The 26,330-nt window shown below is 41.8% G+C and overlaps 1 protein-coding gene across 1 annotated transcript in view; it reads right to left on the bottom strand.

Moving 5' to 3' along the window:
* Positions 1-26,330, bottom strand: part of LOC135084485 (calpain-B-like) — a 39,830-nt gene that overhangs the window by 11,653 nt on the left and 1,847 nt on the right. Inside the window, exons 3-14 of the mRNA XM_063979272.1 lie at positions 18,543-18,719; positions 17,387-17,505; positions 16,487-16,555; positions 15,408-15,542; positions 14,261-14,429; positions 10,134-10,315; positions 6,301-6,414; positions 3,616-3,722; positions 3,033-3,142; positions 2,147-2,343; positions 1,055-1,162; positions 653-695 (exon numbers count right to left, since the gene is read on the bottom strand). Of these exons, the coding sequence (XP_063835342.1) occupies positions 653-695; positions 1,055-1,162; positions 2,147-2,343; positions 3,033-3,142; positions 3,616-3,722; positions 6,301-6,414; positions 10,134-10,315; positions 14,261-14,429; positions 15,408-15,542; positions 16,487-16,555; positions 17,387-17,505; positions 18,543-18,719 (1,530 nt within the window). The remainder of the gene's footprint in view (positions 1-652; positions 696-1,054; positions 1,163-2,146; positions 2,344-3,032; positions 3,143-3,615; positions 3,723-6,300; positions 6,415-10,133; positions 10,316-14,260; positions 14,430-15,407; positions 15,543-16,486; positions 16,556-17,386; positions 17,506-18,542; positions 18,720-26,330) is intronic.

Below are 26,330 nucleotides of genomic sequence, written 5' to 3'. Positions count from 1 at the left end.
CTAGCTGTCGCGCTCGCACACTCACTGCGGGCGCCCGTCGCACAGTCGCGACAGCAATATAATTGCGTGCGAGCGATAAGGATGGGTAGCTTGGGGTCATTGGACGAAATTCTATCTGCTCGGCGACCGAACTTTAGTTGTGCGTCAGCCTTAACAAAAGTTTATTTTATTTTAAATAATATGCTTGCCAACTAATCCCAAACTAAAAATGCCAAATCCATAGGACAAAGACCAGACCATACCATGCTATTTTAGAAATAATTTATTATGATAAAAAAATGTTCTTCATGTAAATCGATTATGTTACTGCTTCTGGGTCGCTTTTAATAAATTGGCAACACCTTGCAATGTCACTCTGTCATCTATACTAATATTATAAATGTGAAAGTATCTCTGTCTGTCTCTCTTTCACGCCTAAACCACTGAACCGATTTTGATAAAATTTGGCATAGAGATAGTTTGAGTCCCGGGAAAGGACATAGGATAGTTTTTATCCCGGTTTTTGAAACTGGGACGCGCGATATAAAGTTTTTCTGTGACAAACAAAATTCCACCCGGGCGAAGCCGCGGGCGGAAAGCTAGTGACAAATAAAGATGTGTAATAAATAAAATAATTACATAATTAGGTATGTCATGGAATTTTGTAACTTACCCTATCATCAACATCACCCATGCCGATATCTTCATCATTTTCACTGAAAAAAAAAAGTACATTAACTTGAATAACTGAAAAAATATGATACATGTAACTCTCTTCTCCCTCTTTTGTTTCTTATTTTTTCTTGTTTTATTTGAGGTACGATAAAGTTTTCTATCCTACTTAATATTATAAATGCGAAATGTTGGATGTCTGGATGTTTGTTACTCTTTCACGCAAAAACTACTGAACGGATTTTGATGAAACTTTACAGTATTATTGTTTATAACCCAGAATAACATATAGGCTATAATTTATAAACTAAATTTCATGCGGGTGAAGCCGCGGGCAAAAGCTAGTTTGTGTGTTTTGTGATTAAACGTAAAAACTCTAGTAAAAAATGTAATAAAAACTTACGCCATATTGTTGTCCTTTTCAGAGAACACACGTAGTAAGAATTCTCCTTCTTCGTTGGGCTCGAAGGTGGAAGGCACTATGACGTATGAGCCCGGCTCGAATTTGAACCTAAGGACAATGGAAATAAAACTTATAATTGTATAACTACTCTACTGTATGAGGCAAACAAGTATAATATAGATAATAATTTTTGATTTATGAGGAAAATATAAACCCTTTTTCTGCTTATGAATGAAAGTTTTAAATTACTAGCAACCGTCGATCGGTAGTCATTGGACCAAGGAGGAGGATTTGCAATTTAGACTTCCAAATAAATTTTTTAGAGTTTTGGAAACATAGTCCATAGGAAGGGTTGTTTTGTAGATTATATACAAATCGATACTCTATAAAATCGATTGCTATAACAAACTTACCGAACAGAGACCTCTCTCAGGTTGATAAAATCTTGCGAACGCCCAATAGAAGCGTTATACTTGAAGAAGTTAACGTCCGAATGTTTAGGCACAAGTCCATAGTCAGAACAGACAATTTATCGATTCTACAAATATCGATACTGTATATAATCGAATTACTTACCGAGCAGAGACCTCTCTCAAGTTTATGAAGGCTTGAGAGCGTCCAATAGACGCGTTATACTTGAAGAAGTTGACGTCCAAAGGTTTGGGCACATCACCGTAGTTGGAAGAGCTGTTCTATCGATACTTAATACATCGATATTCTATTCAAATCGATTGCTATAAAGGCGCTTTTACACTGCGCGGAAATTAGCCAAGCCAAGTCACAAAAACAGTGGGGTGGGGATGAAAACTGAATGAATTTCATCCCACTCCACTGTTTTTTTGACTTGAATCGGCTAATTTCTGCGTAGTGTAAATCCGCCATAACACACTTACCGAGCAGACACCTCTCTCAGGTTGATGAAGGCCTGAGAGCATCCGATAGACGCGTTATACTTGAAGAAATTAACGTCCAAAGGTTTGGGCACATGACCTTAGAAGAGCTTCTTTATCGACACTTAGTATATAAATACGATGCAGAATCGATACTACAAGTATCGATTTGGTCTACAATCGATTGTTATAGCACACTTACCGAGCAGACACCTCTCTCAAGTTGATAAAAGCTTGCGAACGCCCAATAGAAGCGTTATACTTGAAGAAATTAACGTCCAAAGGTTTGGGCACATGTCCATAGTCGGGCAGACGGTATACGGCGAAGCCAATGGTGAGGCACTCCAGGCCTTGGTGCCTTTGGGAACGACGGTTCTTCTGCATGAGGGCTACGATAATCTGGAAGACGAAATAATATACGTTTAATTTAGTTATTAAAAAGAAATAACGGCATTGAAAAAACAGTACATAAGCACAAATAAGCTGATAAAAAGTTTCATTAAAAGTAAAAAATCTAAAATGCTTAAGATGTATTTCTTGACCAATCTGACTTTTGCTATTTTCTGTCAAAAGTACTTTAGTGATTTTGGCTGTAACATAAAATATTTCTTTTGTTTGAGGGACTTCAAGTGCGCGAGATGGATAACACATAACCCAGTATTAATAATAGTGCCCTCCTGTCCTAATCATTTAAGACACTTTAATGTTGTCCAACGTTAAAAAAATCGGAACTAATGACATGAGTACTGATAGTAGCGCCCTTCTGTCAATGTCATTTATGGGACACTTCAGTGTTGTCGAACTTTATAAACGTCTGAAGAGCATGAGAAGTTTAGAGTTTGACGTTACAAACACCTCCTGCAGGAAACCTACTCAGTTACAGATCCAATACATTGAACTGTCCCACCTGTGACCGTGACTTTAACAAGGGGGCGCAAACGTCAATACCGGATCGCTGGTTCCAATTTTTGCCATGTTGGAAACTATAATATAGTTGAAAGATGGTGGCGCTCCCCTGTCAATGAGTTTGGTGGGACAGTTCAGTGTAGGTCATCTCTAACCTGTATTTTAGAGCGTGTTTATCTCACCGTGCATTTGTTCTCGTCGTCTCCCTCATCCACGTCACGTAGAGTGATGGTGTACTGTGGATTACGCCAGAAGCTTTCCAGATAATTTCTGCAACCACCCGCCGTCACTCCTGCGATACAAGTTCAAAAGAAAAACGTTTATTTAATAATAATCAACTTATGGACATTATACACTGCACCATCCAGTCTTAAACTAAGTAAAGCTATGAGTACCAAACAATGGATATAAACATGCTTTTTATAGACACATATTTGACACCAAATGACAAATTAAAACAAATCAGCATAAGTATATTTAGTTACTGACTGACTGATCTATCAATACACAGCCCCAAACCACTAAAAGGCAATACATAGTTATTATGACGTAGGAATCTGCTAAAGTATGATCCAAAAATTAATCCTTTAAGGGCAGATTTTTCAATCGTTGGATAACTGAAGAATAAGTTTGGCACATTGACAGTTTCAGTATAGAATTATCAAAATGACAATTTATTCAGTTAAAAGATATTTGCCGATTGAAAATCGACCCTGAGGGCATGAAATGAGGGTTCAAAGTTGAAATGATAGAATTATTACTAACCTCTGACCCACTCCCCTTCAAACACAGACATCTCCCACTTCTTAGTGCAGCCTTCAGGACATTCTTCGGGGTCCAAGGAATCCGGGTTCAAGTTACAGATCTCCACTCTGAAAAGATAAGACTGTATCAAACAAAATTTAAGTAGCCTTATAATTATTGATAGTAGGAGTTGCTATTTTCCAATTTCTGCCTTTAATTGCCAGTATTTTGCTTCTTAAGTGTCAGGATTCTAGATCAACGGGAGTCGGGAAGTTTAATCGGCTCTCCTAATTGAGGCAAATGAAGGTTTTGGCCCACACTCCTTACGCTGGCCAGGTGGGTTTAGGAGGATTTGTCTAGTATGATACAGAAAGTATAATCCCATCAAAAACAATACTTGTCAAAAAAACCAAGTCTCGCAACTCAGTTGTTCTACGGTAAAAAGTTGTGAGATCCATGTAATACCAAGTCCAGGCCACGAAATCTTTAACGTTTTACATAAATTATTGACTTGGCCATCGCACTAAATAATTTAATTTACACGTGTTTTCATGCGATGGCCAAGTCAATATATTTATGTAAAACGTTAAAGATTTCCTGGCCTGGACTTGGTATTACATGGATCTCACAACTTTTTACCGTAGAACAACTGAGTTGCGAGACTTGGTTTTTTTGACAAGTATTGTTTTTGATGGGATCTCATTTCTTTTTGTATTTTGTAGACAGCAGTTATGTATCTAGAAAACTGGACCGAAATTGAAAAATTTTACTCGACTTGGCGGTTGCACTACCGTGCCCCCAAATCTCATTTCTTTTTGTATTTTGTAGACAGCAGTTATGTATCTAGAAAACTGGACCGAAATTGAAAAATTTTACTCGACTTGGCGGTTGCACTACCGTGCCCCCAAATATTTTAGTTTTTCCTTGATTCATACACCAAACACTACTTATATTCCAAATTTGAAGCTTCTAGGTCTGCAAGAAGTGCCTTAGAATTTTGATGATCGGTGAGTCAGTGAGTCAGTGTGTCAGTCAGTGAGTGACAAAATTAAGTAACTTTGACCCGTTATAATTCTTAAACTACTGGTTCAAATTGAATGAAATTTTAAATATACCGTGTCTTTACAATGCCTGCATAGCTAATGAAAATTCAGCCTTCTAGTTTTATCCACAACGAAGTTACAGGCGGTCGAAAATGGCCTGAATTGCTTCGAGAAAAGGATGGTACGGCCGTGCCGCTTTTTTGCTCGACTTGGTGGGGGCACTGCCGTGCCCCCAGATTATACAGAAAGTATAATTATGAAATCAATAGGATTTGATCCTATTTTTTTTTCAAGAATTGTTATTACTATACAACGTGCTCCTTTTGTTTTCCGGAAATTTTAGGGGTATATTCTATATAGCCCGACCAGGAACATAAAAACCCTCGCCATGTTGCGGAAAACTAATGGTACTAATTTCTTTTAATGGCAACAGTAACTGAAAACTTCATTGACATGTCACCTTGCATGTCAGTCTATTGCTGTCAAAGTGTAAACAAACTTTATTTTAAATGTGCGCAATTGATTTTGTGAAATATTGCTAAAATCTTTTTATAGTCGTGAAAGAAAAGTGGTTCGCAATGTGTTAAAGTATTTGTCGAAGAGAAATACTAAGAGTTCGGACAATATTTTCATTGAATAATGTTTCCGACAAAGGTTGTCAAATTGACTGACATGTTTATCGGATAGTACAGTCCACTATGAAAATTTGCTGTGGTTTGTTTCAACTACCTATTTTAAAAAATTTTGTCAGTTTCTAAGTATTGAATTTTATGGAAAATTTATGGAATTTTATGGAAATTTATGAGTTCATGAGCAGACATTGCAATTGAATATTCAAGTTCTGAATTTGATTATTGATGAATAATAAAATAAATCCTACTAGCTCGATTGATGGTTTCATTTAATTTATTTAAACCAGGTTACCTATAATAATATTTTTCGTTAATTTATGAAAATATCAAATTAGCCCGTAATCCTGAATCCTGATACTATAAAGTTAGCCTATTAATTTAACACAGGTACGACTGTACTCAGTGTTGCACTATCAAATGCAATTGACGCGCCTCAATGCCAGGGTTTTTATGTTCCTGGTCAGGCTTTAAATTAGTTAAAGTCTTAGGAATATGTGTTTCTAAAAGCATATTTTTGAAGATATTGTGGATTTAGAAGATACCTAGTTGATTTAAACTATAGTATCATCAATCTAGTTTTTTTTTTTCAAAATTGTCACCTAGTCTTTTTGTGCAGACTTTTTATTGATAAGTGTATGTAAATTATGAATTATTTCAGTGAAAAATTAAGTTTTTTAATAATTTCGTATGAAAAAATAAGTCTAAAAAAATTGTTGAATTTAACAAAAAATGTAATGCCATTCCATTCTTTGAAGTGGTCTTATTAATATCCTAGAGTTCCAGGAAATCAAAAAGAGCACGTTGTAGGTCGTTTCATCCACGAAGACACGCCCCATCATTCTTCCGCTAATGTTTGAGTGCTATGGGTACACGCTAAATGACGACACTACAATAATGACGCTCGGATTGCTCGGATCAAACTCCCCGCACTTCCTTCAGATCGTTTCGTGGATGAAACGATCTATAACTGGCTTCTTACACTAACAACTATACGAGTATTAACCGACTTAACAAAGGAGGTTACTGCTCACCTGTCGAAGTGTTGGGCAAAGTCTTTGAACGACATCCAGAACTCGCCGTCATCATCGAAGTTTAGACCCAGCTCCTCTTTCTCAGATTCGGGGATGAATCGCCATTCGGGAGACCTGAAATTGATGGTAAATACTGAGGAATCTATGTAGTTGTAATCTATATAAATAAAAATGAATTGATGTTCGTTAGTCTGATTAAAACTCGAGAACGGCTGGGCAGATTGAGCTGATTTTGGTTTTAAAATGTTTGTCGTAGTCCAGGGTAGGTCTAAACGGTGAGCAAATACGCGCGCGATATTGTTTTTCTGTGACAGACAAAATTCCACGCGGGCGAAGCCGCGGGCGGAAAGCTAGTATGCAATAATTTTTTTTTTTTTTTTATTTATTTTTTTTATTCGGAAAACCAACAGCAATACAATACAAATAATGGGACCTTAAATTATGTATCTGCTTAGCCATTTATAGGTAATAAAAATGTAATATAATGTAAATGTAATGTAGGTAATAAAAAAAAAAAAAAAAAAACAATATGACGTATGACATTAAAATACAAATTAAATCCCGTCAAATCCTCATTGAGTTCATAGCACAAACGGCTTTGTTTTTCCAAGTTCACATTTCCTCATTTATGGGACTCATTTAAGTGCAGCAGTGGGTTCACTACAACAGTCTAGCGGACGATCAATGGGGTTTGAACTACCTTCGAGTCGCCAGGCCTATACTGACATTTGGGTATCGTCACCTCTCTTTTGTGAAAGGGAAACCTTCATATTCGCACAAACTTTATAGTCCAGTCATTTGGTAGTTTTACCTGGAATGTATTCCGGGAGTGATGAAAATTGGTATTTACGAATTTCAACTTTGCGTCCTCGTATGGTTGCAGTTTTTCTTGAATGTTTCCTTTCGGACTAATTTTATGACAAAACATGCTCAGAAACTGAAACTAGAGAAAAAATCCTATTTTTTTATGTCTACATAACCTTTTTGTGAAATCAATAGTTTAGGCGTAGGAGTGCTGCAAAGTATACTTCTATTATGCGTTTTGATCCAAAATCTTATTTCCACCTCACCTTGAAGTTAAGCAACCGATACGGCATTCGTAAAGAGCACATCGAAATCTATAGAAATACCAATTTTCATTACTCCCGGAAAACTTTCCAGGTAAAGCCATTATTTTGTACCAAATGACTGGACTATTACGGGATTCATGGGTTCGAGTCTGTTGGGGTCAATATCGCCTTATAAGGATCTCACTTGTCGCTCCAGGGCCCGTTCCACTCGGCCTCGTCGCTTCATGTCGCGTCTTGTAGCGTCGCGTCGCGTCCCGTCGCTCGCTAAGACACTACACGGCACTCACTTGTCGCTCCAGGGCCCGTTCCACTCGGCCTCGTCGCTTCATGTCGCGTCTTGTAGCGTCGCGTCGCGTCCCGTCGCTCGCTAAGACACTACACGGCACTCACTTGTCGCTCCAGGGCCCGTTCCACTCGGCCTCGTCGCTTCATGTCGCGTCTTGTAGCGTTATAAAGCATGCCGTAGCGTCATGTCGCGTCCTGTAGCGTCGCGTCATGTCGCGTCCCGTAGCGTCATGTCGCGTCCTGTAGCGTCGCGTCATGTCGCGTCCCGTCTCGTAGCGTTATGTCGCATCCCGTAGCGTCATGTCGCGTCCCGTAGCGTCATGTCGCGTCCCGTAGCGTCATGTCGCGTCCCGTAGCGTCATGTCGCGTCCCGTAGCGTCATGTCGCGTCCCGTAGCGTCATGTCGCGTCGCGTCATGTCGCGTCATGTCGCGTCCTGTAGCGTCGCGTCATGTCGCGTTCTGTAGCGTCGCGTCATGTCGCGTCCCGTAGCGTTATGTCGCGTCCCGTAGCGTCATGTCGCGTCCTGTAGCGTCGCGTCATGTCGCGTCCCGTAGCGTCATGTCGCGTCCCGTAGCGTCATGTCGCGTCCCGTAGCGTCATGTCGCGTCCCGTAGCGTCATGTCGCGTCCTGTAGCGTCATGTCGCGTCCCGTCGCGTCCTGTAGCGTCCCGTCCCTCGCCTAAGACACGGCACTCACTTGTCGCTCCAGGGCCCGTTCCACTCGGCCTCGTCGCTTCATGTCGCGTCCCGTAGCGTCGCGTCGCGTCCTGTAGCGTCCCGTCCCTCACCTAAGACACGGCACTCACTTGTCGCTCCAGGGCCCGTTCCACTCGGCCTCGTCGCTTCATGTCGCGTCTTGCAGCGTTGTAAAGCATCCCGTAGCGTCATGTCGCGTCCTGTAGCGTCGCGTCATGTCGCGTCCTGTAGCGTCGCGTCATGTCGCGTCCCGTCTCGTAGCGTCATGTCGCATCCCGTAGCGTCATGCCGCGTCCCGTTGCGTCATGTCGCGTCCCGTAGCGTCATGTCGCGTCCCGTAGCGTCATGTCGCATCCCGTAGCGTCATGTCGCGTCCTGTAGCGTCATGTCGCGTCCTGTAGCGTCGCGTCATGCCGCGTCCCGTCTCGTAGCGTTATGTCGCATCCCGTAGCGTCATGTCGCGTCCCGTAGCGTCATGTCGCATCCCGTAGCGTCATGTCGCGTCCCGTAGCGTCATGTCGCATCCCGTAGCGTCATGTCGCGTCCCGTAGCGTCATGTCGCATCCCGTAGCGTCATGTCGCGTCCTGTAGCGTCATGTCGCGTCCTGTAGCGTCATGTCGCATCCCGTAGCGTCATGTCGCGTCCCGTAGCGTCATGTCGCATCCCGTAGCGTCATGTCGCGTCCTGTAGCGTCATGTCGCGTCCTGTAGCGTTGTCGCATCCCGTAGCGTAATGTCGCGTCCCGTAGCGTCATGTCGCGTCCCGTAGCGTCCTGTAGCGTTGTCGCATCCCGTAGCGTCATGTCGCGTCCTGTAGCGTTGTCGCATCCCGTAGCGTCATGTCCCGTCTCGTAGCGTCGCGTCGCGTCCTGTAGCGTCCCGTCCCTCGCCTAAGACACGGCACTCACTTGTCGCTCCAGGGCCCGTTCCACTCGGCCTCGTCGCTTCATGTCGCGTCCCGTAGCGTCGCGTCGCGTCCTGTAGCGTCCCGTCCCTCGCCTAAGACACGGCACTCACTTGTCGCTCCAGGGCCCGTTCCACTCGGCCTCGTCGCTTCATGTCGCGTCCCGTAGCGTCGCGTCGCGTCCTGTAGCGTCCCGTCCCTCGCCTAAGACACGGCACTCACTTGTCGCTCCAGGGCCCGTTCCACTCGGCCTCGTCGCTTCATGTCGCGTCCCGTAGCGTCGCGTCGCGTCCTGTAGCGTCCCGTCCCTCGCCTAAGACACGGCACTCACTTGTCGCTCCAGGGCCCGTTCCACTCGGCCTCGTCGCTTCATGTCGCGTCCCGTAGCGTCGCGTCGCGTCCTGTAGCGTCCCGTCCCTCGCCTAAGACACGGCACTCACTTGTCGCTCCAGGGCCCGTTCCACTCGGCCTCGTCGCTTCATGTCGCGTCCCGTAGCGTCGCGTCGCGTCCTGTAGCGTCCCGTCCCTCGCCTAAGACACGGCACTCACTTGTCGCTCCAGGGCCCGTTCCACTCGGCCTCGTCGCTTCATGTCGCGTCCCGTAGCGTCGCGTCGCGTCCTGTAGCGTCCCGTCCCTCGCCTAAGACACGGCACTCACTTGTCGCTCCAGGGCCCGTTCCACTCGGCCTCGTCGCTTCATGTCGCGTCCCGTAGCGTCGCGTCGCGTCCTGTAGCGTCCCGTCCCTCACCTAAGACACGGCACTCACTTGTCGCTCCAGGGCCCGTTCCACTCGGCCTCGTCGCTTCATGTCGCGTCCCGTAGCGTCGCGTCGCGTCCTGTAGCGTCCCGTCCCTCGCCTAAGACACGGCACTCACTTGTCGCTCCAGGGCCCGTTCCACTCGGCCTCGTTGCCCCACGGGTTGCGCAGGCGGAGCAGCGGGATCTTGCCGGCGCGGCCGGGCGTCTCGATGTCCACGTACTTGACGCGCGTGATGGAGTAAGCGTGGCCTCGGATCAGGCCCACCGGGGTTTCTGCTTCGAGCACGTTGGGGTCAGGCTGTGGACAAACATACAATATGAATTTTTACACATACAATTCCGAAATTTTTGTGTAAAACACTTAAAAATTCATTATCGTCATTATCAGATCATTTAGTTTCCACTGCATTAACTGCATAACACAGCCCGTTTAATTTACCAGAGTCAAGTGGAGAATTTAGCCAATACTGGTCAGACGAGTTGGGGAGGCTTGATGTTCACATATTTTATCAGGTAACCCATAAATAGGAGTATCATGAACACTTCGTGAGTAAGGTTCAAAATAAATCATCATCATCATCATCATCATGTCAGCCATAGGACGTCCACTGCTGAACATAGGCCTCCCCTAATGCTTTCCACATTGATCGATTGGTAGCGGCCTGCATCCAGCGCTTCCCTGCTACCTTCACGATGTCGTCAAATAAATAAATAAAATTATTTGTAAAACACCATTAACCTCGCACCACTAAATAAATAACTAACATCATATACGTTAAAGCATTAGGGGAGGCCTATGTTCAGCAGTGGACGTCCTATGGCTGAAATGATGATGATGATATACGTTCTTTGAAACGACAAACGTCTCATATTCAGAATATTTGGTTCCATCATAGGGTTCCAAGCGTGGATCGTCACCTGATAGACGAGTCACTTGAAGTTTTTATAGATACACACAGTGACTGCATTGAAGTCCTTATTATTATTATATTAACCCTACCACTGCTGCGGGACAATAACGTGGGCTAAAGTCCTGCCCCCGAGCAATATAACTACGCGCGAGCGATAAGGATGGATAGCTTGGGGTCATTGGACGAAATTCTATCTACTCGGCGACCGGACTTTAGTAACTATGAGTAAGGCCGGGTTTCCACTAAAGCGAAGAGAAGACGAGCGGAGTGGAGACAAGATGTGAGGTGTTTGTAGCTGTCATACATCAATATGCTAACTAAAGCCCGGCCTGTGAGCACGTAGAATTTTGTCTAATGACCCCAAGCTATCCATCCTTATCGCTCGCGCGTAATTATGTTGCTGTCGCGCTCACACACTCACTGCGGCCGCCCGTCGCACAGTCGCGACAGCAATATAATTACGCGCGAACGATAAGGATGGGTAGCTTGGGGTCATTGGACAAAATTCTACGTGTTCACGGACCAGGCTTTAACACATTTAATAATCCAAGCAAGGAAGCTCAAAGTTGCACAGCGTGCTATGGAGAGGGCTATGCTCGGTGTTTCTTTACGAGATCGAATCAGAAATGAGGAGATCCGTAAACGAACCAAAGTCGCTGACATAGCCCGACGGATTAGCAAGCTGAAGTGGCAATGGGCAGGGCACATAGTACGCAGAACTGACGGCCGATGGGGCAGCAAGGTTCGGACGCAGGACGCTCCAACCGGGCAACATGGAAATCATTGGGGGAGGCCTATGTTCAGCAGTGGACGTCCTGTGGCTGAAATGATGATGTGACTTATGAGTAAATGTCTCGACTGACCTCGATACTGCACCCCATGAGCGAGTTCCTCTCATACGCCTTGAGCAGTATGGTGTAGAAGTTAGGCGGTAACTCCAGCTTGTCATAAATTTCGGTGACGCCGCCGGTGAAGTCCTTATTATTATTATATTAACCCTACCACTGCTGCGGGACAATAACGTGGGCTAAAGTCCGGTCCCCGAGCAATATAACTACGCGCCAGCGATAAGGATGGGTAACTTGGGGTCATTGGACGAAATTCTATCTACTCGGCGACCGGACTTTAGTAACTATGAGTAAGGCCGGGTTTCCACTAAAGCGAAGAGAAGACGAGCGGAGAGGAGACAAGGTGTGAGGTGTTTGTAGCTGTCATACATCAATATGCTAACTAAAGCCCGGCCTGTGAGCATGTAGAATTTTGTCCAATGACCCCAAGCTACCCATCCTTATCGTTCGCGCGTAATTATGTTGCTGTCGCGCTCACACACTCACTGCGGCCGCCCGTCGCACAGTCGCGACAGCAATATAATTACGCGCGAACGATAAGGATGGGTAGCTTGGGGTCATTGGACAAAATTCTACGTGTTCACGGACCAGGCTTTAACACATTTAATAATCCAAGCAAGGAAGCAAGTTGCACAGCGTGCTATGGAGAGGGCTATGCTCGGTGTTTCTTTACGAGATCGAATCAGAAATGAGGAGATCCGTAAACGAACTAAAGTCGCTGACATAGCCCGACGGATTAGCAAGCTGAAGTGGCAATGGGCAGGGCACATAGTACGCAGAACTGACGGCCGATGGGGCAGCAAGGTTCTGGAGTGGAGGCCGCGTACCGGAAAACGCGGCGTAGAACACCCACAAGGTGGACCGACAACATAATAAAGGTAGAGCAGGAAGGCGCTGGACGCAGGACGCTCCAACCATGGAAAGCATTGGGGGAGGCCTATGTTCAGCAGTGGACGTCCTGTGGCTGAAATGACGATGATGTGACTTATGAGTAAATGTCTCGACTGACCTCGATACTGCACCCCATGAGCGAGTTCCTCTCATACGCCTTGAGCAGTATGGTGTAGAAGTTGGGCGGTAACTCCTGTATGTCCTACATTTCGGTGACGCCGCCGGTGAAGTCTTTATGATATAACACTGTGGCGACATCTATCGACACGCCACTAGTCAACACCCAAAAGATCGCGCTGACACCTACCTTACTATGGCACATGGCGCCTACAAACCTGCATCGCGGTATCAAAGTTCTCAGCTCTAAGTATATGTAGAAAACCGAGATGGTTGATAACTGGACCTTGCGCAGCACCCGTTCGGAAGGAAGCAATTCAACCTTAGCTAATTTTATTTTATTTTATTTTATTTGGGATAACAAACAATTGCGCAATATTGCAAATACAACTGCTGAACATTAAATAAACTTATACTATTACGCAACCAGCACTATTATCCTCATAGTAATATTACAAACTTATTTTGGTACAAGCTAACCAAGCAAACAAACAGTGTTATATGTGCTTTAACTTAATGCAAAGAAGAGAAAAAACAAATACAATTAAGGTACATTCGTTAATACATCAAGTTAATTTATTGTGGTATCCTTAAATCCCACAATAAACGCCTTTATATGAATTAATGAAATAGTTTATTCTGTACATAGGTCCTTTCCAGGGCACTTATACACGTCCCAAATATAGCTTGCCCTACCACCACTTCGGGACAACATGGGCTGGTGCTGAGAAGAAGTGGCGGAAGAAACTCAGTCACCTTTGTCAGCCTCTTTTTCAATTCAATACAGTAATTTATAGCTTACATGACACGTAATAAGTGCGAGCTAGGCATATAGAAACACCTCGCAAACATCTGTCTTGTTGTCTTACCTCGATACTGCATCCCATGAGCGAGTTCCTCTCATACGCCTTGAGCAGTATGGTGTAGAAGTTGGGCGGTAACTCCTGCATGTCGTACATTTCGGTGACGCCGCCGGTGAAGTCCTTATTATTATTATATTAACCCTACCATTGCGGGACAATAATGCAGGCTAGTGACTAATGAGTAGGACCCGGTTTCCACCAAAGCGGAGAGGAGTCGAGACGTGATCTGTTCGTTGCTGTCATACATCAAATCAGGGCCGTCTTTGACCTACTAGGAGCCCTCTTAAGGATCAAGGGGGGTCGTTATCATCTGGAAAAAAGGTCTTTTGAGCCCCTTGGTCGTGGGGTCCTAGGCACGTGTCTAAAGTGCCTAGTGGGAAAGAAGGGCCTGCATCAAATGTCTTAACGAGTAACAGTGCGACTTCATGGATTTTTTTTTCCCAACGAGTAACAGTGTTACGCCCGTATCACAAATCATGCCTGCTTAAGTGAAGCAACAAATCGAACGCACAGCGTTGAATTGGTTCGTGTCAGCCTGTGCGTTCACGCGCACTGTGAGACCTCATAGTAATGTTTGTGAATCCGGGCGTTACTTTCTGTCTTGTTGACTGACCTCGATACTGCACCCCATGAGCGAGTTCCTCTCATACGCCTTGAGCAGTATGGTGTAGAAGTTGGGCGGTAACTCCTGCATGTCGTACATTTCAGTGACGCCGCCGGTGAAGTCTTCCATCGCTTCACATGTGGACCCGCCTTTGAGGGCCTCGTAGGACCCGTGGAGCCTGGAGAAGGAGAAATTAAGGGTAATTTTTGGTATGGTAACATCTTTAACCGTCAGAAATGGAAGCACATCGCCAAGAGAGCTACCCTCAGAGATGACGTCTAACACCCCACCGTGTACCTCGTCAGCGCAACCACGACTAAGAAGAAGAACACCTTTAAGGGTTGCCAAATGTGGGGTAAAAAAGAAACGACATATGGTAACACAAAAAAAAATTACTAAAGGTAACATCAATCAATTGATGTAGGTACCTTTTATGAGCTCTCTTCCATATAATTTAAATGGTAATGAGGATTAAGTATGATGTCCCTGTCCCGTTAATGTGTCATCAACACAATTAATTTCGAATGTGTTTTTTTAGAAGTCAGCACTCACTCCTTAATGATATTAACTATTCACTAGAGAACTAATGTCTACCATGACCTTTCTCTTACAAAGTCGTTAACACTTCATAGGGCACAATAATGTTAAATATTTTCAATGTTTTTTGAAGTTACAATAAGTCAATAATTAAGGTTCCAATTATGGTGGCAATATTTGAGATCTATAAAGGTTGAACTGTAAATGATTAAAGTTCAAATTATCATAAGGTCGAAAATCAATGTTAATTTTAAGTTTGATAGTGGTAAACTTACTTATAGGCGCTGGACGCAGGCCGCTACCAACCGGGCAACATGGAAAGCATTGGGGGAGGCCTATGTTCAGCAGTGGACGTCCTATGGCTGAGATGATGATGATGATGATGAAACAACTAAAGCCTGGTCCGTGAGCACGTAGAATCCCGTCCAATGACCCCAAGCTACCCATCCTTATCGCTCGCGCGTAATTATGTTGCTGTCGCGCTCGCACACTCACTGCGGGCGCGCGTCGCACAGTCGCGACAGCAATATAATTACGCGCGAGCGATAAGGATGGGTAGCTTGGGGTCATTGGACGGGATTCTACGTGCTCACGGACCAGGCTTTATATAAAAACTTACTTGGCATAAGCCTTCTCCAGCAGAGCGCTCCAGAACTCATTGGTTTCCGAGGAGTGCAGGAACACCAGTTTGCCTCTGTAAGTGGGCAGGCGGTCGTCGATCACCACGTCCACCCAGCGGCCATACTGCCAGAAACTGGAAAGAAAGAATTATTCTGATGTCAACTGATTATGTATAAACTAGCTTTTTAACGGAGGGAAGTCGAACCTTCACTTCGAACTCCTATGTTCTTTTGATTAATTTCGTTGCGGGTCCAATGACAGTTTAACTTTCCCCCGGGACAAACTTGACCTTCACTGGTTGGGTTTTTATTGGCGGTCAAGCTGTAGATCCTGGCTACACAGGAGTTGCAGTGGTGGGAACGAGAGGTGGGAATAGTCCTGTTAGCTTTTGCTTACGCCAGGCCTGTTCATCTCCGCGATTTTGCATCGAAAACAAAACACGCGCGACTACCCCTCCTGAGATACCTAATCGACAGGACAATCACGAGCGAGTATTGACGCACGCACGTGTATTCTTCACCCATTGCATTGTAAAGATAATAAACTATATCTAAAAACGGTGGTGTAATTAATACTGTGCAGTATTTTAACTACCTGAATAATAATAGAAACACAAAACATAATTCATGCTTATTCATGTATTTCCTCCGCCATTTTCCGCAGTTTGGCAACTCACGTCACACATCATTTTATCGAAGTCAGCCCTATGGCTTCGGCGCAGTACCGATCACTGACGTTTGTCAACAAAATGGTGCTCGACTCTTGAGACAAGCTAAATTACACCATATTGTTAACGACATTGAGCATACATTTTTTTAAATACCTTCGCGAAGAAAATCTTCTGTACGTAGTACTTATTATTATTGTGCTTACATCTTCACGAGAAAATAGGTCATGATTGAAATACTTTATTACCGACTTACGCCTGTACCAGGCCAGTACCAGGATAAAAGTATCCCATGTTTAAATGGGTTTCCAAACTTTTTCTACCCCAAATTTCGTCTAAATTGGTTCAGTGATTTAAGCGTAAAAACAGCTTACTTAATAGAACGGAATAGGAGAATATTTTCTTCTTACCGGAAATGAAAAACGCCGGCATATTCTTCATCGAAGCTTTGGTCGTCCGGCACCACTTGGAAGAACAATCTGGAAATATTTAAAATTTATAATTAAAAACTATCAGATGCTTTTAGACAGAGTTTCCTGCACTTAGACAAAATATAAGGTCGTACCGTTTCCACCTGTCACCTTCAGTACAGCCATGTCTCTATACAGTAGTCCGATAAAAGGGAGTAACTCACTGTCTGTGCAGCGTGATATTGGCGACAATGGCAAGCAGTCTCCAAGCTGCCTCTGTTGCACATCGAAAGCTGTAGCCCTCCACAATAATACACGAGACCAGTACAAACCAAAATGTTCGTTCATGCACACAAATATTTGTTGGGGATCAAACCTTCGACCTCTATAGTGATTGGCGTACCCAGCTTCTGCTTCTAAACCTGAGGGGGAGGGGGGCAGTCTGACCAGGAGAGGGCAAAATCAGATTTTTTGGCAGGGTCTCCAGCGTTTGGACACTTGCCCATCCTTGGTACACCCATGTCTGTAGTAGTCCAATAGAAGGGGGTTATAACTCACTTTCTGTGCAGTGTAAGGTTGGCGACGGCGGCCAGTAGCCAGCAGTCGCCAAGCTCTCCCTGTTGCACATCGAAGCGGCTGTAGGGGAGCAGTTTTTGGTAGGATCTCCCGCTCTAAGATGACGAGAGAGAGAGAGACGCCTATGTCTGTAGTAGTCTGGGAAGAACTCACTTTCTGTGCAGCGTGAGGTTGGCGACGGCGGCCAGTAGCCAGCAGTCGCCAAGCTCTCCCTGTTGCACATCGAAGCGGCTGTAGGGGAGCAGTTTTTGGTAGGATCTCCCGCTCTAAGATGACGAGAGAGAGAGAGACGCCTATGTCTGTAGTAGTCTGGGAAGAACTCACTTTCTGTGCAGCGTAAGGTTGGCGACGGCGGCCAGCAGCCAGCAGTCGCCAAGCTCTCCCTGTTGCACATCGAAGCGGCTGTAACCCTCCACGAATAACTGAGGGTTGTCGGCTATTTCCTGCAAGGATGACATTACATTTAGTTTGCGCCATTGTGTGATGAAGTGCGATAAAAATCGAGATTGAACTGCCTCAGCAGTGTCCGTCTTCAACATCAATTCTATAGCTGTCTATTGAATTGATGTTGAAGAGATCTTTCTTTCTCAAGAAACTTTGATTTTTATGGACATCACACAAAGACAGAGGTAACACATAAAACATAATAATGGAAGAGAAAGTGAAATGAGCATTGTCACCCTGTCGCAACAGCGATGCCCACTGCAACGGGACCCCACTCAGCATATGCCGTGGCCCACGGTGACGAAGGCCACGACGCCCCATGCGCTAGTTGTCTGTCACCGTCATACGATTGACAATGTTTATGATGTCAAAACTCGACGCTCCCATAGATTTTGTATGAAGTATGACGCCATTTTTTCACCAAGACAGTGTAGTTGACTTATTGTTTATTGATTTCACTAAAAAAAAAAACCCATTTTATTGGAAACTAATTGGGTTTTCAAGACAAAATTATTATGTACTTTTTGAGAAGTTGTGTCTTGGAATTTATTATTAGTGGTGTCAAGTCAATTAAGAACGATCCGTAATTGAACTGTCTCAGTGTCAATGCTGCTTACTTTATTTGTTTGAATATCGCCAGTTTCTGTTGGCATTATGAAATCTTTGATCCTAACCTGAATCTACTTCAAGTCTTTAATCGACTTCCTCATAAATTCAAATTTTCTAAAAAATATCCTCACTTGAATTTCAGTAGTGGTCACTAAAAACCACAGATCACAGAAACTAAAGGGAGATGTGACAAGGGGGCGGGGCTGGTGTCGCAGCAATATGCCCAAAAACAGAACACATTGCTCGTGACAGCAATGATGACGGCAGCGACGTCATAATGTAAACAGTTTACATTGCTTGCGTAGTACTAAAGATTATTCGAACTTTGAGTGCTGATACTGCAGTGGATAATGAGCACATATTTTGATTACTTTGTGTGTGTGAATTTCTATGCATCTCTATATCTCTATGCTAAAAACACACTTACCCCAGGTCTCAGCCAAGTGATGGGTCTATCCAGCCTCTCCTTGTAGTAGAGACTGCGGTCTATGGCAGGGAACTCGGGGTCTTCGAACAGCCTGCCTTCAGCTAGGCATCGGGAGCGGATGTCCTTGAAGTCCTGGTATGTAGCCGGACCGAAGGACGATGGACGGGTCTCGCCTAGCTGAAATAATATGGAAAGGTTTTAAGACCATGAAATAAATATACATTTTCTGAGGTGTATCGAAATTGGGAGACTGCTTACAAGTCTCGATACAAAGACGTTGCGGGTCCAATTACAGTTTAAAACTTTCCCCCGGGACAAACTTGACCTTCACTGGTTGCGTTTTATTGGCGGTCAAGCTGTAGATCCTGGCTACACAGAAGCTGCAACGGTGGGAACGAGAGGTGGGATAGTCCCGTGTGGATACAAAGACGGTTTCGGGTTTAAAAGGGTACAGTTTTGGTGCAACATTTGGCACCACTGGTGAGTGACAGGACTTTACAGTGGTGTTATCCGTTCAACTCTGTAATTCAGTAATTACTTAGATTCGGCGTTTTCTTCTATGTATTAGTTACTTCGCTCTGTGAAGCGGTTTGATGAAGAATGAAAATTGCCATGAATGTTATTTTGTTTAGGGTCTCTGGCGATTGCAAATTATATGCGATATTAGTTGCCAGTTGGTCGTTGGTGCTACCAAAGCCTTCTTCAAATCTATTATAAATAAGGGTACTACGAAACCCTAAAAATAAAACGCTTTTCAAACTACGGATTTCTGAGGTAGTAAAAACACCATAGGTAGGAAAACTAAATAGAGAACCTCCTTTTTGAAGTGGGTTGTACAAACACAATAATAATGTAATAATTATTTTACAACAAGGACAATTATTGTGGGGTGACCTTCTGATATAAACGAGCGATTTTATTATTTATCAGGTCGCATCCTTTTCCAGGATTAAACATAATAATTATAGCAATTAAATTATTTATCAATTACTAGCTGTGCCTGCGAGTCCTGCGACTTCGTACGCGTGAAAACCCATTTTCACAACATGTTTTATTGTTGCTCTGCTCCTATTACTCGTAGCGTGATGGTAATATAGCCTAAAGCCTTCCTCGATAAATGAGCTGAAAGAATTTTTCAAATCGGACCAGTAGTTCCTGAGATTAGCGCGTTCAAGGAAACAAACAAACAAACTCTTCAGCTTTATAATATTAAGTAAAGATGTACATTTACTTTTAGCCTCATGTATTTACATTTGTTACTGTCCAACAAGACAAAATCTTCGAAAATGGAAAACTGAGATAAATAACAGCACAGTTTGGTGCATGTCGATCCGTTCGAATTTATAATTCGAATTTCAAACTCACATATGCATGTTCACACGACAGTCCTGTTTTGCGGGATCCTGCATTACTGGATCCCACAAAATTAGATTATCCTGGGAACTAGCCCTTAGGCGGTCTTAGCCACCTCTTCCAGACAACCCAGACAGATAACGTTTGTTTAAGATAAAAGTAAACTGAATATTGTTTAAATTGAGCCTGATGACTTAGATATACCCAAAAACTGGTCTAGCCAGGCAATTAAATCAAAATGACAAACCCAAAACAGCTGTTCGCCTGTCGGCATGTACATTTTGCTCCCGTTATAATATGGCGGCATCCTCAACTTGTACTCGTTGTGTAGATGCACTCGCGATAGTTTTGGCACTTGTTCTTTTGGAGATTTGTTGACTAGAAACTTTTTACTCAACGTCACTTTAGGTGAGTAATGGGACTGAGATTCTTTTTCGAAGACTATAGCTTTATTCACAACAGCATGACTTATAGTTTTGATTTCAGCTTCTTCAATAGCCTTAACTGTTTTCTCTTTTGGACTGACTACTTTCGTAGCCCAGAAAGGCTTGTAAGAACTGTTCTCCCGCACTTTTGGCTGCTGGTATTCAAAATCCGATACCTTCGCTTTCTTGAAATCATCGAAGAGTCTTGAAAAGAATCCAGCATCTTTGTGCTCCGGTTTTTTCTTTTCTACACTTATCTGGTTTGATTTCTGTCTTATTATTCGTCCGGATTTGGGTGAGATTATAGACACAGATTTGCGTTTCCATTTTTCAACAGCGTTTGATACGTTTGCAGTTGCATAAAAGGTGTTCAGACGACCGACATCTTCTTTTCTTAATTTCAGGACCGTTTCTTCTTTGACTTCTTTAGGCATCGTGACGATCTTTACACACTACTTTGTACTGATGAGTTTTTTCAATGCTGTTGTTTTTAAGTGCAATTAAATCTTTGGATAATGAGTTACTTTAAAATCCAGTCCAAGGATGCATTTAAATGTAATAACATTGTTGAATTTTGGTCTATTTGTTACACAAAGCGTTAAGTATTGAGGAAAAACTATCGAGTTTACATAAAGGTTAACACGGAAATGTAATAAATTGTTTAAATATACATTTTACAATGTATTTTATATTGTTAGAGCGACATATTACCCATTAAACGAAAACTTTCTATGTCACTTCGATGTGGGCAAAGAGACCTTGAAACAAAGTTAATTTAATCGATTTTACAGGCTGCTTTTAGAAAACGTGATTGTATATTACCTATAAGCACAATTAACGTATATTTTATCGACCACGCTTTGTATGGAATTAAACTATTTCACTCTTTTTTTCCAATGGTTTTTAAAGATAATAACAGTATTTAAAATTCAGACAAAACTAATCATTTTTCATACAAATCCCTCATAAATTATAGTTTTTATTATATTTTTGACGTTCAAAGTTGGATTTTAAATTCACTAATGAACACATTTCACTTTTAACTTAACTATAAACACTGGACTATTTAACTGGACAGTTGATTAGCACGATGTCAACTGTCCATACGTCCAAAACTGAAATTATTGACTGAAGTAAGGACTGGCTGCTATCAGTCCTATTATATGAGTGGTCAATGCGTATATACATGTATGTGGAGGAAGTCCATAGAGAATACGATAAGGCTTGTGGTGTTGTTCTAGCTATAGTTTTTAATAACTTATTTTTAACTATACAGTAATAAACATAGTGCATGCATAGTTTCGAAAGTATGATTTGGATATTGAATAATTCAGATTCAAGATGTGTATGTTACATTTTAGAATATAGACTTTACGTTTTGAAAAATAAAATGGAAAATTAATATAGCGTTTATCTAACAATTAAAATGATCGATGTGCCTCATCGACATTAAGATAAGTTCGTTAAAACTCAATTGTCTAAATAAACAAAGAATTGTCACACCAAAATAGTAACAATTGAGAAGTAGTATATCTCAATGACACAATGAAAATGTTTAGACTGCCTTAATTGTGTGACTGTATCACTGCCTTTAACACGACTTTGAAGACAGGTCAATTGCCTATCAATTTTATATCAAATCGTCACTACTAATAATTGATTATTTTACAATAGGCTTATTGCACTTCAATTTAAAAACATAAGAGATTTTATACTATTTATAATCGAATAATATTTCAATTTGTAACTATCGCTTAAATAACCGTTCACACTACTAGCAATCCTTATGTAAAAATAGCTATCTTCATTAATAACCCTGATCAAATATGGGTCCCATGAGACCGCCTTGGGGTACACCACTGTCCAGGCGTGGTGTGCAACAATTCTCACTTGCCAAGTTATGGTGGGCCAATGGTGTCGTAAAAATAATTACCAGGCATCGTAATTTCCAAAGAGCCCTTTTAACTAATTGGGCTTTTATAGTTTTTCTACCTATGTTGCAGTTGAGTTGTTTTGTCGTACTCGTAAGCCTTTGACAAGTCTAGGTTTAATAAATAAAATAATTTGCTTGTTACCGATTGAAAAGTGTTATATTATTTTAATGTAATTGTAAACTGTAGAGGAAATTCCATGTAAGTATAAAGTATAATAATCACTAAGCCTGTGGTTACTATAAATAAGAAAATGTTTTCCGCAATCGATTAGTAAATAAGGAAAGTAAGTTGAATAATTAATAATAATTATACGCACATAATCATACTTTCTTTAATGTTATTAACACTTAGGTATGGACCACCAAATAAATTATTTTTAATCCTATCTTGAAATACAATCCGTCAGTAGTACGTAACGTTCAAAATGTTTTATTATTTATCTCCTTTGTACTAGAAAGACCTTGTCTAGGTAGTCGGTCTCGGTGCCGGCATTGCCCCAATCGGGAAGGGAACCCTTACATATAAAGAACAACACTATTGGTTGAGTCATAGGGTAATTTAATTTAAATATTCTAAAAATTCGTTACTTCGTAATATTCGTGGAAATTGGAAAACAACTTCCAATTACTGAACTTTTTTAATCGTAATCCCCCTTTGTCATAAAGGTTTTCCCTCCCTCTTTGTCTGAAAGCGTTTTTGATAGACCACTCATACCATCGATCCAGGGTCACAGTCTGCGAGAGGTCGTCTGGCGTCTGGTGTCTAGACTGGAGGGACGGAGGACGGTGTTTTTACAACATTATTCAATAAAGGGAAGTAGTCGGAACTACGGGGATTCCTTTGTTCTCGTGATTTACAGCTGTTTTGGTTGTTTTACGTGTTTCTGAGAGTTCAGGACTATTATTCTTATTAAAATATTCTGTGAAGAAAGTAGCTTTGTGTGCTCCACTAGTTATTAGGAATTAGTCCGAAAAATAAGGAGAATTATGAGAAATGATACGTCATAGTATGCAGTAATACTGCAAACTAATTATGATATGATTATACAGGAGATAAATAGGAAGAACATATTTATTACTTTCCTAAAGGTACTAAATAAGAATTTCTGTATGGTACTAGTAGGAATTGCAAAAGTAGAAATTTTCAGCAAAACATTTGCACCCAAGAATCCGTATCTATGACCGCCCACGCCTACATTACCATCTGTATTCTAGCTAGGGTAATTAAATGGTGAAGACGACCCTATTCCGCAAATCGATTTCAATACAACTCGGCTATATTTTTCTCTTTCTATCCCCATGGCGTGATAGAGACAGATACGAGTCGATATAAGAAATCGTTTCGCGTAGTAGATCGCTGTATCACAAACATGCGGTGGGATGTATAAATATCTCTCGTAGCTACTACGCAACGGTACGAGTAAGTTTCGAAATGTTTATTGACGGAGTATTTTATGAACAAGATCAAAGTATTGAAGCATATTTCGTTTTCTGCTGTTGAAACGGAACTTAATTTATTCAATCGCCAAAGAATTATCAATATTATATCACGTCTCTGATGAATAGTGCACGAGTCTCTAATGCAGACAGAAAAACCAAAATTGCATGAATATATTAATACCGTTTATGTAAAAAACGAAGCAATAGTTATTCTGGTTTCCTCGAGTCAAAACAACATTTTTTCAACCAGTTTAGTATCGCTGCCATACATACAAATGTTTTGAGGGCTGTTCTTCACGAATACATTCGGCAATATTGTAGAAACAAAATGATTTTCAGAATCAGAAGTTCTAAAAGACGTAAAACTCCAAAAAACGTATTGAGAGAAACATTTGAACTGCATTAAATTCGCGTTCATATTAATTGTCTGTATTGTGTTTGTTTATTGTTGAGCTTCTGTTTTCTGCTGTCACTCATTTGTGTTATACATATCTTTTACAATACCGCATCTTGACGGATCTGACGCGTTGGCAGTCGGTCAATACGCAACTATTTTTGCTATGATAATGATGACGAATGGCATGATAAAATGCTGAAGCTTTGTCAGTTCAATCACCTTTATGAATTTCGATGACAGACAGTTTATTGTATCTTGCGCAATTTTCTTTCAATTTTAAAACCACGACTATTGTGATTTCAGATTATGTATCATCAACTTTTTTTTTGGACGTTCTGTAAACAATGAGGAAAGGTGACCTCAAGATCCTTGAGATATTTTCAATCTATTTATACTCCGACTGACGAAATAGGTACTTGGTAAAACTTTCGCTAATGATTACCATGAAGCTGACTCATCTGAGGACCCACGCAAATACAATACACCCTTCACGGTTCTTGAAGTTGATCAGGCAAGGAGCCAAACGATTAGCAGTCAATGTCCTAGTAGCCTCATTAAAACCTAAGGTGTATAGTCCGAAGCCATGGAACGGAAATTACTAAAATGGAGTTGTTTTTCGGCAGACCTTTTTACTTTGACGGGAGTCGGGAGGACATACAAAAATTTTGGAGAATCCCGCCAAATCCCTACCATTTTTTCGCTCATCTGGCAACCATAATCATAGACATGTGTACTGTCTAAAGTCTAGGCTATAACTACTTCATCTATCTTTAGACCTTCATGAATTTGACCCGACTTCTAATCTTACACTTGCAGCCAACGTGCACTAAGTCTATCCTGCATGACATACGTTGATCCACCAGTTCCCATGTCTCAATTGTTCAATTGCTCCGGAATGGAGCAAGGCCGTGCGGTTTAATATCATCTGTAGCCGGGCGGAACGTTTTAACTCGGCACGATTGATAAATAGATAAAAAGACTGCAATGGCGATGCTTATAGATTATTTTATTTAGAAGGTATCACTGTGGAAATCCTTTGTACAGCAGTGGATGTCCTTTGATTAAAACGAAGGAACGAACATATTACCACTTTCCCATATCTTTTAAGACGTTCAGAGAAGTTTTTTGATGCAGTAAACTCGTTTTTTGATATTCAGAAAATACCTGAAAGTTAAAGTGCGAAAAACTTTATGTTTCATTTAGCTCGTTTCCCTAAATCTAAAGAGTCTAATTTATCAGTTCTGTAATTAACGAGTACATGACCTTGATGTGAGCTAATCAGAAAACCATTGTCTATTGTACTGCCCAGATCGTTACGGTCTTTTGGGACAATACCAATTAGATTTACGGTTTGCGAACTAGGTATTTCCTTCCATTAAATGCATCCAATCAATGGTCAATTGATTCTTTTTCTCCATTCTGATGGTGGATATGATTAATCTTTGGAAGTTTTATGACATTATGAAAAAAACTGTGCTAAAAGAACTAGCAGTTCCGTATTTTTATAGCCATGATTAATAATTACCATTTACTCGACGACGTAATAAATAATGACGTATTGCTAAAAGTATTGCCCATAGCATAAGCTATGTTATTATGCTAATATTAGGTCTATTACACACAGCAAACAAAGGTTGGTGGATACGATAAACGATTGTATGTGTATGATGACTGCTATGACATTATTTGCATTATGTGTGTGTTGGCTTTATCAGGAGGAAATGTTATACATTGCAATTGCATAGTTGTGTGATATTATTATACAATGTATGTCAAGTTGTGGGTTTACTATTCGACTTTTTTAGTCCTTAGCACGCCTATGAACTAAATGTGTTTTTTTAGATGAAGAACTTCTCAGAGAGAAGCGCCACTACGATGCGGAAATCCAAAAGAAAAAAATATAGGAGACCAATGACCAAGACAGGATTTTGGGAAGGCGATGTACAAATAAACGAAAGGTACTCGGCGGCCTTCTTTGGTGGAGTTTTATGTCCAGCAGTGGACTTCTATACTCAGACTGGTGATTATGAAATAAGGAAGAACATCATAATTTCATAAATTATTGTGATGAAACAATTTTATGAACAATTTTTTTTCCTATCTTATAAGCCAAGTTTGGGAAATAAATTTAAAGATAAACCTTGCCTTGGTCCTTCTCATGGTTGATTGTTTGATTTTGTGTGGGAAACAATTTGTATGACCACATTCGAATTACCTCTGATGATAAGGCGAATGCTAAG

The sequence above is a fragment of the Ostrinia nubilalis genome, chromosome 26 (genome assembly GCF_963855985.1).
Source record: "Ostrinia nubilalis chromosome 26, ilOstNubi1.1, whole genome shotgun sequence".
Classification (NCBI taxonomy): domain Eukaryota; kingdom Metazoa; phylum Arthropoda; class Insecta; order Lepidoptera; family Crambidae; genus Ostrinia; species Ostrinia nubilalis.
The sequence above is the reverse complement of the archived record's forward strand: the minus strand, read 5'-3'. Positions and strand labels throughout refer to the sequence as shown.